General features: G+C 42.4%; 1 protein-coding gene across 1 annotated transcript in view; it reads right to left on the minus strand.

The window, feature by feature from the left end:
• Positions 1 to 3431: 3431 nt before the first annotated feature.
• LOC109874420 (pyruvate carboxylase, mitochondrial) overlaps positions 3432 to 14589 on the minus strand; it is a 99725-nt gene continuing 88567 nt past the window's right edge. The window contains exons 14-21 of the mRNA XM_020466310.2: positions 13915 to 14071; positions 13498 to 13738; positions 13073 to 13322; positions 8597 to 8841; positions 7554 to 7733; positions 6393 to 6641; positions 6138 to 6278; positions 3432 to 5682 (exon numbers count right to left, since the gene is read on the minus strand). Of these exons, the coding sequence (XP_020321899.1) occupies positions 5431 to 5682; positions 6138 to 6278; positions 6393 to 6641; positions 7554 to 7733; positions 8597 to 8841; positions 13073 to 13322; positions 13498 to 13738; positions 13915 to 14071 (1715 nt within the window). The 3' untranslated portion in view covers positions 3432 to 5430. The remainder of the gene's footprint in view (positions 5683 to 6137; positions 6279 to 6392; positions 6642 to 7553; positions 7734 to 8596; positions 8842 to 13072; positions 13323 to 13497; positions 13739 to 13914; positions 14072 to 14589) is intronic.

Below are 14589 nucleotides of genomic sequence, written 5' to 3' on the forward strand. Positions count from 1 at the left end.
AGTAGGTGACATGACCAAGGAGCTATTGAAATGTAAAATTTAGAAAAATTTATGTAAAAACGTGTGAGATGAAAATGGACAAACTAAAGGATGTGCACTGTGTAGGCCCACATTCTCAACCTTGTTTGGAGTCAGTAGGTCACATGACCAAGGAGCTGGTGAAATTTGAACGTTTGAAATATGAATGTAAAAATGGGTGAGATGAAAATGGACAAACTAAAGGTTGTGCAATGTGTAGGCCCACTGAGTGTACATTCTGAACCTTGTTTGAAGTCAGTAGGTCACATGAGCAAGGAGCTATTGACATTTGAATGTAAAAAAAGTTAGTACTTTGTTTACGCTCCCTAACTATTTCAACTCGGAATCCAAAATACTGCACACATTTCCACGTTTATTAGCGTTGGAAAGGGGATTAATGTCCAAATCGTGAAAATTCGTAATGTGCAGCGAACTGCTTTCATTTAGAAATTACAGTTTGTGGGTAGCCTGACATATACTTGAAAAACTTAAACAAGCCCTTTCCACCACCAAAACAAATTCAGTCCTCAACCCTATGTCAGAATCTTAAGATCCTTGTTTTGACAGCTGGGATACTTGCATTATTCATATTGTTGGTGTGTTTGTGGCTTCTGTTTTTGCATGAGCGCAGAGAGCTGACATTAGAGATGAGTAATTCATAGACTTGACTTCAGGCTTCCCCGGGGGAATCCAGAGTAACATCTTCATTTCTAAATCAGAGGATTATTAGAAACAGTATCCAGGAAACAAGCACACCTCGGTTGTAAACACAGACTTATTGAACTATGTTTAATGCTGCCACACAGAGTATTGTACGGCACAGTGGCAAGACAAATCCCATCAAAACAGGTCACGTAATAGGAAAGCTGCAAGTATCCCACAGACCTTGAGGGATTATATCATATCAATATATACAGCTTTATAAAATGTACTTCAAACATAAACATGTTATATTAAGAACGATTCATTAAATTCAGATATTGGATTGACTCAGTATTCAATGGTAGCAAGACATAAGAGCCAGTAATCTCTAATATCTATCAGCCTGTTGTGGTATTTATCCATTTTCTTCTTAAAGAAAAAAGAAAAAAGCAGGAATTTATGATGGTAGTTAAGCTTTATTAATAACTTCCCTGGTGACTAATTACCAGTCTGGGATTGGAAGGCTGTTTGAAAAAATCTTTAGGCAATTGCACAAAGTGGAATATTTACAATGCCAACGTTTACAAAGTCTGACAGAAGACCTATATTTCTATATTCTAACATATCCTATTGCAAAGTTCTGTGTATCAAAGCCATGCTCCAATCGTACCAATTTTGTCTGATAAACACTCCTAACACTCCCACTCCTCTCATTAGACCACAAACATGATTGTACTAATGGACAAATCTCAGCTCTGCACCAAGGTGGCATTTTTCTTCTCTAAAGAAACCTGGGCTTCATTTAATTAACAAGACTTAACACTAAGGTATTAGGCTAATGGATTGATATTAAAATCATGAAGAATACTAATGACAGTTAAGTACCAGACCTCATTCTGTGGGAATTTGTGTTCTCCTCCCCCTCGTGTTCTGTCATGCTGGGAGCATACACTAACCACGGTGAACCCCCTTGTCACAGCAAGCTCACCAAACATCCCAAATTAAGGGGATTATGAGGGCGCAAAAAACTGAGGGGAGAGGATCAGCGATCGTTAGCTTTGTTACTGGGAGAGAGCCTGAGCCACACCTGTATAAACTAATTATGTTGCTGAAATGTTCTGCAAAAGTGGCTTCACCGTTTACTTGTGGGAGGAGGGCAGAGAGCCTAGGTGATGGAGGAGCCAGAGATGAGCGATGTCAGATACATTAGGTCTGAATGGGAGGAGGGCAGAGAGCCTAGGTGATGGAGGAGCCAGAGATGAGCGATGTCAGATACATTAGGTCTGAATGGGAGGAGGGCAGAGAGCCTAGGTGATGGAGGAGCCAGAGATGAGCGATGTCAGATACATTAGGTCTGAATGGGATGAGGGCAGAGAGCCTAGGTGATGGAGGAGCCAGAGATGAGCGATGTCAGATACATTAGGTCTGAATGGGATGAGGGCAGAGAGCCTAGGTGATGGAGGAGCCAGAGATGAGCGATGTCAGATACATTAGGTCTGAATGGGAGGAGGGCAGAGAGCCTAGGTGATGGAGGAGCCAGAGATGAGCGATGTCAGATACATTAGGTCTGAATGGGAGGAGGGCAGAGAGCCTAGGTGATGGAGGAGCAGCCAGAGATGAGCGATGTCAGATACATTAGGTCTGAATGGGAGGAGGGCAGAGAGCCTAGGTGATGGAGGAGCCAGAGATGAGCGATGTCAGATACATTAGGTCTGAATGGGATGAGGGCAGAGAGCCTAGGTGATGGAGGAGCCAGAGATGAGCGATGTCAGATACATTAGGTCTGAATGGGATGAGGGCAGAGAGCCTAGGTGATGGAGGAGCCAGAGATGAGCGATGTCAGATACATTAGGTCTGAATGGGAGGAGGGCAGGACACTGAATCAAACATTTATGACAGACTGCCACACAGGCACATTTCTAATAGCAAGGAAGCACACTCATGAGGTATGATTATCTCCGGGGTTAACTCCCTCCTTAAAAAATAGAACATTTGAACATAGCCATTTAAAATATGCACTTTACAACCCATCTACAACTCAGTGAACACTACGGGCTCCCAGTCTCTTCTCTCTAGTCATTCAGCCTCATACATTTCCTCTGCCCCCAGTCCTGGCTGTACATCACATGGCCATGGTCAGTACCTACAGGTAGACTACCCTGGTGCATACAGAGCAATTAATCAGCACCCAGAAACACACCCCAACTTCTCATCTAAAGGAGCATATGGCAGCTCTGAGGCTCATCATCCATCAGTGCAGTAATGCTACAGAATAGTACACTACTCAGTATCTAAACTGTGAGGCTGTGCAAATGCATAGATTGCAGGCTTTAGAAGAGATGGAACTGTTTGAGTAACTATTGACTCAAAATGGCAAAGTTATTAACAGTGTGGCATGTGAACAATTGGACACACACGAGTTGTCCTCATATTTATCAATTTGTATCCATTAGGGGATTACGCTATTGGCAACCAATCAATGTGCACCGACTGATTAGGTAGGTTAGGGCCGTTCCTGTCCGTTTCAATTAGAGTGGGCCTTATCAACTATCGATCATCTGCCTTTTACACCCCTGCAACTGAATATGTACATTATTTATACCTATCGAGTGTCGACTTTCAAATTGTCACAATCATTGAATTGTTTATGTAGAAACATTGGTCTGCCATTTTGATTCATTTTTCACGCTACTCTTCATAAGAATAGAGCACTTGAACAGAGCCGCACACAAGCTCTATTGTCAAAACATTAAAATGACAAAGAGCGAGACAACTCTTTAATGCTCTTTTAATTTCTTTCAAAGTCCTGTCACATTGAAAAGAACATGAGGTTACACTGAATTAGTATTTGCATGATTTAAAACTGATCATCAAAAGACAGACAGACATGAGAAGGATGGCATAAATGCCACAGATCCCCAGCAAGATTTTAGAATACAAATGACATTGCTATTCAACATAAATCGGTAGTAATGTTAACACTTACAAGACATCTACGTATAAAGCTCATTAACATTCGTTTTTCCTATGTAGAAGTCTTCTACTTGACTTAGATAACTGTGCGTACTGCACGCAAAATTTTTATTTTACGCACAGAACCAATGTCGCTCGTAAGATAACAGGGTCAATTGTTGCATTCTTTAGTTGTTGCATTACTGGGCTTAGGTCCTATGTTTCACATACAGGAGTTGGAAGTGTAATGATTAGTGATTACTATGGCTTGATACAACAGGTTGGTAAACTATTCTCAAGAGATGATTTGTAATTTCATAGATTATAGTTACTTAATCATGACAAGGCTATGATTTTTCATGTAAAAACAAAACAAAATCAATAACATTTCTCTTTGCACTGCATTAAATGACAATGCCTAGTGTGCTCATGATTATCAACACCCCAGATGTAAACAGACACAGTGGTTACCATGACAGTTGACAGAACAACACCCACTAGAACTCAGACAGTAGCCTCAAGGACACACCATATACACAAGTAACATCCAACTACTTTTAATCTCTACACTGAAAACAAAGACCAATTATTTTGTCATCGGTTATTCGGGTCAAGTTCCTATGGGGTCTAACAAGCAAAGCTTACAATTGGGGGGGAACTAATAAGCAAAACAAAGCACTTGGGGCAATAAAGTTGCACAGTAAACATATGTATTCTAAAAACTAAAACCCCTTAGTAATCCATTACCACAGATTGAGAACATGAAACTACCCCCTACAACCTGTAAATCTCACCAGATTCCAGTCAGTCCCAATGACTATCAGAATGACTAAATATGTCCAGTTATGTAGGATTCATTTCTATTTTAAAGTCACAGCAAGTTGCCAGAATATCAAGCGTGTATCAGAATATCAAGTATATTGGCGTTCATGTACAAAGCAAGGTAGTTGGTCAAAAAAAATGTGTTATTTTAGGTTCAGTGTCTAAAAGAAGAGTTTTGGTCAACTGAGTCACTTGTGCTTCAAAAATTCATAGGCTATCCACTTTCAGATGCAAAGGAAATGTACAGTAAAAGTTTACTCTCTTTCTATAATGGGTTGGGGAAAATGAGTGAAAGTAATGCAGTGATCAGTGATGAGTAGGTGCTTAGAACATCTTTCCCCAGTCAATATAGTGAGATGGAGGGAAGAGTGAGAGAGGATGGATGGAAACACTTCTTATGCTCGAACACCTATATTATTACTGTAACGACCCTGGGTTTATTGATGTTAACTTTCATTTTTCTATTTAAAACATATCAGATGACACTCATGGAGGTGATGCTCGTACAGGGATGGCCTAAAGAGTATTGTACAATTTAAAACATGATTAGCCAAGATTAAGAGTTTATATTACATTAAATCCCAGAATGTCAACGGCTTATCAATTGCTTTACACTTATTTATTGCATCATTCATCTTCATATTGGCATAGCCTCAGCAATATAACGTTAGAGAATGACGTATATTGATTAACATGAATATATTAATATGAAAACTCCTAGATTTGATTCCCTTCCAATGGTTAATGATTGTACTTATCAGTTTCTAAAGTGACAGTGGATTACCGTACATATCACAAGTGCAATCACCACAGGAAGCGCTCCAATAAACAAACAGTTCATTAATTGATTACAATCATACTATACATTTTTTTCCAGAATCTTAAAAATAGATACATTTCTCTCCTGCCTGCCTGCCTCTTTTCAACAGTTGGAATTGTACTTTAGCGTGTGAGACTGAAGGGGTTAAGGTTGTGCTCAAATGAAGGGTTCCTGTCCTACTCGGTGATCTCCAGGATGAGGTCGTCTCCCTCCAGGCTGCTGTCGGCGTTGACGTAGATCTTGACCACAGTGCCAGAGAGGGGAGAGTTGACCACTGTTTCCATCTTCATGGCACTGAGCACACACAGAGGCTGGCCCTTCTCCACCGTCTGGCCCTGCTTCACCTTCACTTCCACAACCTTACCCGGCATGGGAGCCCCCACCTGGCCACGCACATCCTTCAGCGCCTTGGGGTGGAAGTGCATCTCCTGGAGAGAGGGGCAGAGAGAGAGTACACTTCGTGAGTTTGCAGGAACACCAATGTGTCGATTGAGATATCTAATATCTAACTTATAAAGCAGTGAGAATAGCTTAAATGTGTTATTTGTCATTATGCGTTTTAAGCATGTAACTATGTATCGTCTATGTACTGTTTACATACTCTACATTACTCATCTCATATGTATATACTGTACTCGATACCATCTACTGCATCTTGCCTATGCCGTTCCGTACCATCACTCATTCATATATCTTTATGTACATATTCTTTATCCCTTTACACTTGTGTGTATGAGGTAGTAGTTTTGGAATTGTTAGGTTAGATTACTCGTTGGTTATTACTGTATTTTCTGAACTAGAAGCACAAGCATTTCGCTACACTCACATTAACATCTGCTAACCATGTGTATGTGACAAATACATTTGATTTGATTTACTGTACCTTCATGGCCACTGTATCCTTGACCAGGACAGATCTGAGTGCTCCGTTCAGCTCAAAGAACACCTCCCTCTGGCCAGCCTTGTTGAGGTCTCCCAGGGCCAGGGCTTTGATGTGGAGGGTCTTCCCTCGCTCCAACTCCACCTGACAGACACAGAAAGTGTGAGCCGAAGAAAACAGAACATAAGCAAATATATTGTAATCAGTCAGTTCATGTCAAATGAATCACTTCTCATCCACACACATGTTGAGACTGACCTCAAACTCCTCAGCAATCTTGGGTCCATCGAGGAACAGGCGTGTGTTGAGGCAGTCTACGGGGCCAAACTGATGGGTGAACTCCTTGAACTCCTGGAACACCTTGGGGTACATGGCTGCTGACATCACATCCTCAGGAGTGATGTCATTTCCGTGCGTCTCTCGCAGCTGTTTCTCTAGGGCCTGGAAGTCCATGGCGGGCAGAGAGGCACCCGGGCGGCCCTCCACCCGTGGCATATTCTTCAGCACCTGGGGGCAGAGGTTAGAAATCAGCCACTAACGGTCCAAAGGGAGCTAGGCAGGCTACAAGCAACGTTTGAACATCACAAGTAAACATGAGTGTAATAATGAATTAGGATAATGCTAGGCATCTGTTGGAAATGAGAAATAGCTGCTCCATAATGGCTGTACCATTCCTTTGCTATACATGATGTATGCTAAGCAGATGGCCTATTTATTTATGAACTGAAAAATAAATTACTCAAGTGCCACTGTGCGTCCAATGGAAAACAAAACAAGAAGGGGAACTGCTTTGTGCACTGGTGATGTGAGGCACAAATGTGTCCTAGAAAATAATTGATCTTCCAGAGAAATGCTTCTGGGTAATTGTGGTTCTCTTAGAGATGGGGAAAGAAATGATATTTCTTCACATTTCAAAACAGAAACATGTGTGTGATAGAGATCCAGGGACATTGGAGACAAAAACAGGCAAACTTCTCAAGTATTTCTCTGACTTAAGGGGATGTGCCCTACTAAAAAGGTATTTTCTGCTCTATAAAAAAAAATACTGCAATTTAAGTGGAGTATAATATACTCTCAATGTTATGACCATCGAGTGCAAAAACCTAATAATCCTTTAATATAGAATGTGGGAATACAAATCCTGCCATTATGGTTGGCATTGAAATGGCAGATATAGAATAGTTACATGTTTCCATTTACACTCCGTACCCCATTCCCAAGGGCAAGCTATTGATTACTGTAAGTGCAGCTGCCCAATGGGAGATGCAGATTGTGATGCACCGACTGTTCTCAATTGAAAGCATTAGCCCATCAGTGTGTTAAAAAGAACAATGTTGTTTGGATGCTGAAAAAAATAAAATAGGGCCTTGAACTAGGATCTATTGGGAATTGGTGAAGTGGGTGTAGTGTGTGTGTTACCTTGGACCTGAAGGGCTCAGGGAAGCCTCCGTGTGGGATGCCAATGTGACCCTGCAGGAACTCCACCACTGAGAGGGGGAAGGAGAGCTCATCAGCCCTCTCCTCCACCTCTGCCCTTGTCAGAGAGTTCTGCACCATGAACTGGGCCAGGTCACCCACGATCTTCGAGGAGGGGGTCACCTGCATGCGGGGAGAGGTGGAGAGAGACAGATGTTATCCACAACATTACTGGTGCTACAGCCCATCTGTCATAGACCATGGTATTTCACTCTAGTAACTTCCAGGCTGGTGTGCAAATTGGAAGTGAGGTAGTCAGGAGAGGAACGAGGGGTGAACAGAAGTGAGGTAGTCAGGAGGAGAGAGAGAATTAAAGAAAGGAGATAAACAGAGCGAGAGCAAAAGAAGTATGGTAGAAGGGGAAATAGTTTGAGAAACATGATTTTTTTTGCAGCTAAGACGACAAGGGGTAGCAGAGAGGAGCAAATGAATAGAGGCATAATGAAAGCAAAGTAAGCGTGTCTGCTATTGAACAGACACTCAGACTGATTCGCTGTGCCTGTTATGGACAATATTAGACGGAAACAAAGGAAATGGAGGAGGACAAGAACAGAAAGTCAACTATCGCTGATCATTTAATTAAGACCTAGGAAATGAAAACCAGCAAGGCGAGACTAAACGCTAAAAGATACCATTGATTGGAGAGATCAGACAGAAGCTTGCAGAACATAACAGATAAGCTTTGCTCAAAGCTCCTTGGTTAATCTGACTTTAGGCTGCGGTGAGATCAACGGCTCTCCTTTCTGCAAACGGATTCCCATTTGGTTTTATTTGGTTTTTGAGACAGAGCCTCCCTCACACACACACACACAGTTGAGAGAGAGTGAAAGGAGGATGGTGAGTGAAGGAATTAAATGGGCAATTCATTCAGCAGTTCAAACAGACTTTCCTCCACAAATCAGAATACTTTTCAAAATCCACTTCCAGAGAGAGAATTACAAAAGGTGTTTGATCACTTCATTTGAATAGGTGGCCGGTTGCCTCACCTTGATGAGGTCACCCAACAGCTTGTTGGCCTCTGTGTAGGACTTCTTCACCTCCTTGAACTTGTGCCCCAGGCCCATGCTGTGAGCCTGGAAGTGCAGGTTGGTGTACTGGCCTCCAGGGATCTCGTTCTCATACACATCAGCATTGCCAGACTTCATAGTGGCTGTACAGTCAAAGGGTGCATAGAGCCCGCGAGCAACCTCCCAGTACTCACTGTAGTCATAAACATTCTCCAGGGATATCCCTGTCAAAGAGAGGGCAGGACAGAGAATAATGACACTGAGGTATCAGGGATAAATACACTGAACAAAAATATTTACAAACGCAACATTTAACAATTTCAATGAATTTACTGAGTTAGTTCATATAAGGAAATCAGTAACTTCAAATAAATTCATTTGTATAGATGCTGGTAGCACAAATAACCAAGCAAATACAATGGAACAATCTTGTTAAACATATTGTATGTGGGAGACATGCCAGAGAATACATTAAGGTATATCAGTGTGGTTCCTGCCACTTAGGTGTTCACTGGCTTCCAAAGCAGGAACATCAGTCAGTCAATCAATGCGCCCTCTTTGCTGCCAATAAATTGCGAATGCTAATTTACCCAGAAGACCTATCAAATTGCGGTAATGACAATTACCTCCATGCTTCAGCTGACAACACATAAGTCAAACAGACCCCCGCCCCCACACACATTCTCCCTATCCTATCCATCTCAGAGACAAAATAATTTTAAGCATGGATATTAGCATCAAGCTTCCCACTCCATCCATAAACATCTACCGGTACATAGATGTGTAAACATCAGCAGAGAGGAGGAAAAAGAAAAAAGAAAAGCAAAGGAATGAGAAAGCAAGAGAGCAAACGCGAGAGCGCGATATTGACCACAGTTCCTGTCCCTCAGAGGACTAGAGCCGACTTAAAGATGATCTATAAGCATCACGGGAGAGAACAGAGGAGGAGAGCTCATGATGCAGAGATCAAATATGGATGGAAAGCTTATAGGAGTGAAGAGCTCAGAAGTAATTTATGAGCAAAAGCATGTGAATGAGAAGATGGGACCATGGAAAAGAGGAAAGGTGAAAGAGCAAGATTAAATGAGGCACTTGAGGATTTTCAGCAAACAAGTACCAATAAGTACTTCCAATTGTGTATTGTTTTATTTCACCTTTATTTAACCAGGTAGGCCAGTTGAGAACAAGTTCTCATTTACAACTGCAACCTGGCCAAGATAAAGCAAAGCAGTGCGACAAAAACACAGAGTTACACATGGGATAAATAAAAGTACAGTCAATAACACAACAGAAAAATCTATATACAAATGGAGTAAGGAGGTAAGGCAATAAATAGGACAATAGTGGCGAAGTAATTACAATTTAGCAAATTAACACTGGAGTGATAGATGTGCAGATGATGTGCAAGTAGAAATACTGGTGTGCAAAAGGGCAAAAAAAGTCAAAAACAATATGGGGATGAGGTAGGAAGTTGGATGGGCTATTTGCAGATGGGCTGTGTACAGCTGCAGCGAATCGGTAAGCTGCTCAGACAGCTGATAATAAATATGACCAAGGCAGTAGTAGGTCAGAGAGCGCTTTGAGAAGTAAGCAAGGGTATGAGAGGGAAGAACTATGAATTAGAGCAGTCTTGTCATCCTATCTCATGCATGAATGCCCAAATAGTAGCTTATTTGGAATGAATTTGGAAGTTATTTTACAATAAATTGATAAATATTGTATGGCATATATGGCACTAAAGCGCAACACAGAAGGGAATTGTAACTAGACACCAAATTTTCTTGGGCAAATGACTTCCGCCTGACATTTCAATTACCTAGGCAGCCTTGTACTCTGTGAAAAGGAGCAGGAGGCGGAGACTAATGAGAAATAAACAAAAAGAACACGTCTTTTTCCCCTGAATGTGAGCATCCTGATGGGATTCTGACTGAAATCATACACACACACACACTGACAGGACATCTTCTAGTTATGTTTTTTGACCTTGAACAGTAATTACCTGAATGAGGACATTTGGAGACCATAGATGGGGTGGCAGGTAGTCTAGTGGTTAGAGCGTTGGGCCAGTAACCAAAAGGTTGCTGGATCGAATCCCAGAGCTGACAAGGTAAAAATCTGTCGTTCTGCCCCTGAACAAGGCAGTTAAACCACTGTTCCCCAGTAGGCCATCATTGTAAATAAGAATTTGTTCTTAACTGACTTGCCTAGTTAAATAAAAGGTACAATAAAAATGAAATATATATATTAAATGCACGAGTCCTGAAATGGAACATTGGAACCAGCAAAAGAAAGATGCTAAATTTCACCTCTCGACTGTCTACACTTTCAACAACTCGCATCCAACAAAATAATGTCTGGGTTATATCATTTTAAAAAACTACTCAATTTCCCAACATTTTTCTAATTCTGTCCTGCCATGTTTCATTTTCTAAAGAGGACATTTAGTTAACTGGATTAGAATGAGAAACAATGAACTAGCTGGTAAGTGCTCAGGTAGTGATGTATTCCCAAACAGTACACCAGTATATGGTCAAGTCATTTCAGAGCAGCTGCTACCTCCATGCTCCTCATGACAAATTCATTATATTCTCAAGTGTTGTTCAATTCAAAACAAACAGCAACTCCATTCTTTTTTTTTCAGCCACTTTATTTCAATAATTAAGGGTTTAAAAGTAGCTAATCTAAGCCGGATTCATTGAACAAAATATGTAGTTATTAAACCCTTGTATCATATGGCAGGATTAGATTAAATGCTCATCAATTGTGAGAATTTGCCATTTCATCTGCTGCTCTTTGTTCATCGAAACAATATGAATGAAAGAACAGCCTTTCACCTTGTCCACCATCGTTGATGAATCAAAGCACACGGTAACCGTCAGTCACGGCTGGTGGCAGCGTGATAACAGGCAACACTAGCCTGCAGCTGACAGATTCCCTCCTGAATAACACAAGGGCAATGATCTGGTCTCACCACCGTTCCCCTAGCAACAACATGGCTGGCTGCAGCCAGGGGAACTTGGTTCTGACCACAATCCTGTTCCCACGCAGAGACAGAGCTTCACGGAGGCTTGCAGGCCAAGGTCATTACAGCAGGTTAAGACTTTCCTGCTGCTGTAATGTCTCAATTAACTGAAGGTCGCAGGGTTGTTTTGTGAGCTGCGAAATGACAGTTGTGTGGTGAACTTCCTTCTGCCCTTTCTGCCACTCTCCCCCTGCCTTTTCCTCTAGTTCCCTCTCCGCTTCCCTGCAACAATCATGCTTAATTTGGCCCTTTTTACATTACCCTCTACACATGAACAGTGTCACCTCCCATGTGTACCATGTTCTCTGGGTTATAGCCATTAAGACAGTTTGTTTAACTCAACCGCAGTGTAAATATGCACTAAGCATCAGCATAATTAAATTGTCACTAGCTGTTGCAGTCGGTTCTACAAACACATTTTGAAGTGTTATATTCAGAGCCATCTAGGCAGAGTAACCTCCGTCACAAACAGAAAATGGATCTTTAAAAACACTTGAGGATGTCATATGCACATCGAGGCGGCAAAAATGCCAATTAACTACCCATTTCTACAGCCATAAACAGCTTGTGTCAGTAGCTACATTTTCATGACTTGTCATGACTGCATAATGTGGTCATGTGTTGCTGTCTTGCTATGTTGTTGTCCTAGGTCTGTCTTGGTGTAGTGTTGTGTTGTCTCTCGTCGTGATGTGTGTTTTGTCCTATGTGTGTGTTATTTATTTTTAATCCTAGCCCCTGTCCCCGCAGGAGGTCTTCTGCCTTTTGGTAGGCCGTCATTGTAAATAATAATTTGTTCATAACTGACTTGTCTAGTTAAATAAGGTAAAAAAATAAAATATAATTCTCTGTTGCTTTTCCTTGTCCTTGTTGACTGTAGCATCCTTTCATGGGGCTAAAGGTCTCAGCCTTTTACCTTTTTAAATGCTCCCACATAGCAAACAAAGAACAGAAGAAAATGGTTCACTGCTCCCCCTGTGTGTATATACAACCGGTTTGCAATAGAAGACCTTGGCCGGCAGCTTTTTATATTTATTCTTGATTGGCTGGCAGCTCACTTTATTTTCCCTCCATTCAGAGGGGCGGCAGGTAGTCTAGTGGTTAGAGCGTTGGGCCAGTAACCAAAATGTTGCTAGTTCGAATCCCCGAGGTAAAAATCGGTCATTCTGCCCCCGAACAAGGCAGTTAACCCGCTGTTCCTAGGCCGTCATTGTAAATAATAATTCGTTCTTAACTGACTTGCACCTCACTTTATTTGCCCTCCATTGGCTGGCAGCTCACTTTATTTGCCCTCCATTGGCTGGCACCTCACTTTATTTGCCCTCCATTGGCTGGCACCTCACTTTATTTGCCCTCCATTGGCTGGCAGCTCACTTTATTTGCCCTTCATTGGCTGGCAGCTCACTTTATTTGCCCTTCATTGGCTGGCAGCTCACCTGTGCTGAGATTGGTTCCCTTAGTGCAGGCGACAATAGCTCCCATGCTGGGCTGTGATGTCATTCCAGCCATGGAGTCCACAGCGACGTCTACGATGTCAGCCCCGGCCTCGGCACACGCCAGCATGGCAGCCACGCCGGCGCCTGCCGTGTCGTGGGTGTGGACGTGGATGGGCATATCAGGGAAACGGTCCCTCAGAGCACCAATCAACATGCGGCTGGACTCAGGCTTCAGCAGCCCTGCCATGTCCTGCAGAAGGATAGAGGGGTCAACAACATGACAGACTCCTTTCTCTTTAGTTATTTATGACCGAGTCACTAGTTACTAATCAAAAAAATGTATATATAGCGCAATATAAATAGAACATGTACGTGGTTGAGATAAACCACATCAGTGGGTTTGGTTCAGAGTCACCCTAAAGTACCTTGACGTTCAGTATGTGTGTTCCAGCTCTGACCAGCTCATCAGCCAGCTTCAGGTAGTACTCCAGAGAGTACTTTTGCCTCATTGGGTCAGACACATCCCCTGTGTAGGAGATGGAGGCCTCCACCACACCCCCGGCAGCCCCAGCAGCCTCCATACCCAGCATCAGGTTGGGAAGGTAGTTCAGAGAGTCAAACACACGGAAGATGTCCATGCCGTTCTCCTTGGCCACCTCACAGAACCTGGTCAGAACAATTAAAAGATGGATGAGTACAAGTGAAGAGACCTTGGGTTCAAGGGTGATGCTTTCTAAAAATACCATGCATAACCCTCAAACCGTGAGGGCTGGGTTGACACTATACGTGCTCTGGTTGGAATAAGGATTAAGGGTTGCATGATCCAGGGCAGAGGTACTGACTTGAACACGGCGTTGTCAGGGTAATTGGTGTACCCCACAGCATTGGCTCCTCTGAGCAGCATCTGGAAGGGCACGTTGGGCAGCAGAGCCCTCAGCTCCTGCAGCCGTTTCCATGGACACTCACACAGGAAACGCATCGCCACATCAAAGGTGGCACCTGCACAGAAGAGGAATGATCAATAACTGCCATAGCAACAGACTCCATAAACCTCAGCATTTGGACTGCTTATGTATCTACTAGACAGTAAATGGACAGATTTCATGAAAAGACTATGAATCTCTCCTATTCATCCAGAGAAGGAAGGACTCTCTCCCTAGTCTAATGTCCAGATCCCTCAACATCAAAATGTTTTTGGACACAGTCACAGTAGATTCTTAGGTGATCTCCTGTAGCTTATTTTCTAAAAAAGAGCCAAATAAAACATGTATTTTCATACATCACTTTGGTACAGATGAGACTGAGCCTTTCTTCAGTCTCTATTTAGAAACATAATGTCAGTCTATCCATATCAACCAAAAGTGTGCCGTCCTTTTTCTTCAGAGACATGAGGAGGAGAAGAACACCCCCCCCCCGAATAACCCAGATACACTAACTTGCTCAGCTCAATGATGTGAACTCAGGCCTGAAGCGGTGTCACATTTTAAATTTACCCTAGCAGTTAATTATATTTGACC

Source organism: Oncorhynchus kisutch, linkage group LG29 (assembly GCF_002021735.2).
Source record: "Oncorhynchus kisutch isolate 150728-3 linkage group LG29, Okis_V2, whole genome shotgun sequence".
NCBI classification, from domain to species: domain Eukaryota; kingdom Metazoa; phylum Chordata; class Actinopteri; order Salmoniformes; family Salmonidae; genus Oncorhynchus; species Oncorhynchus kisutch.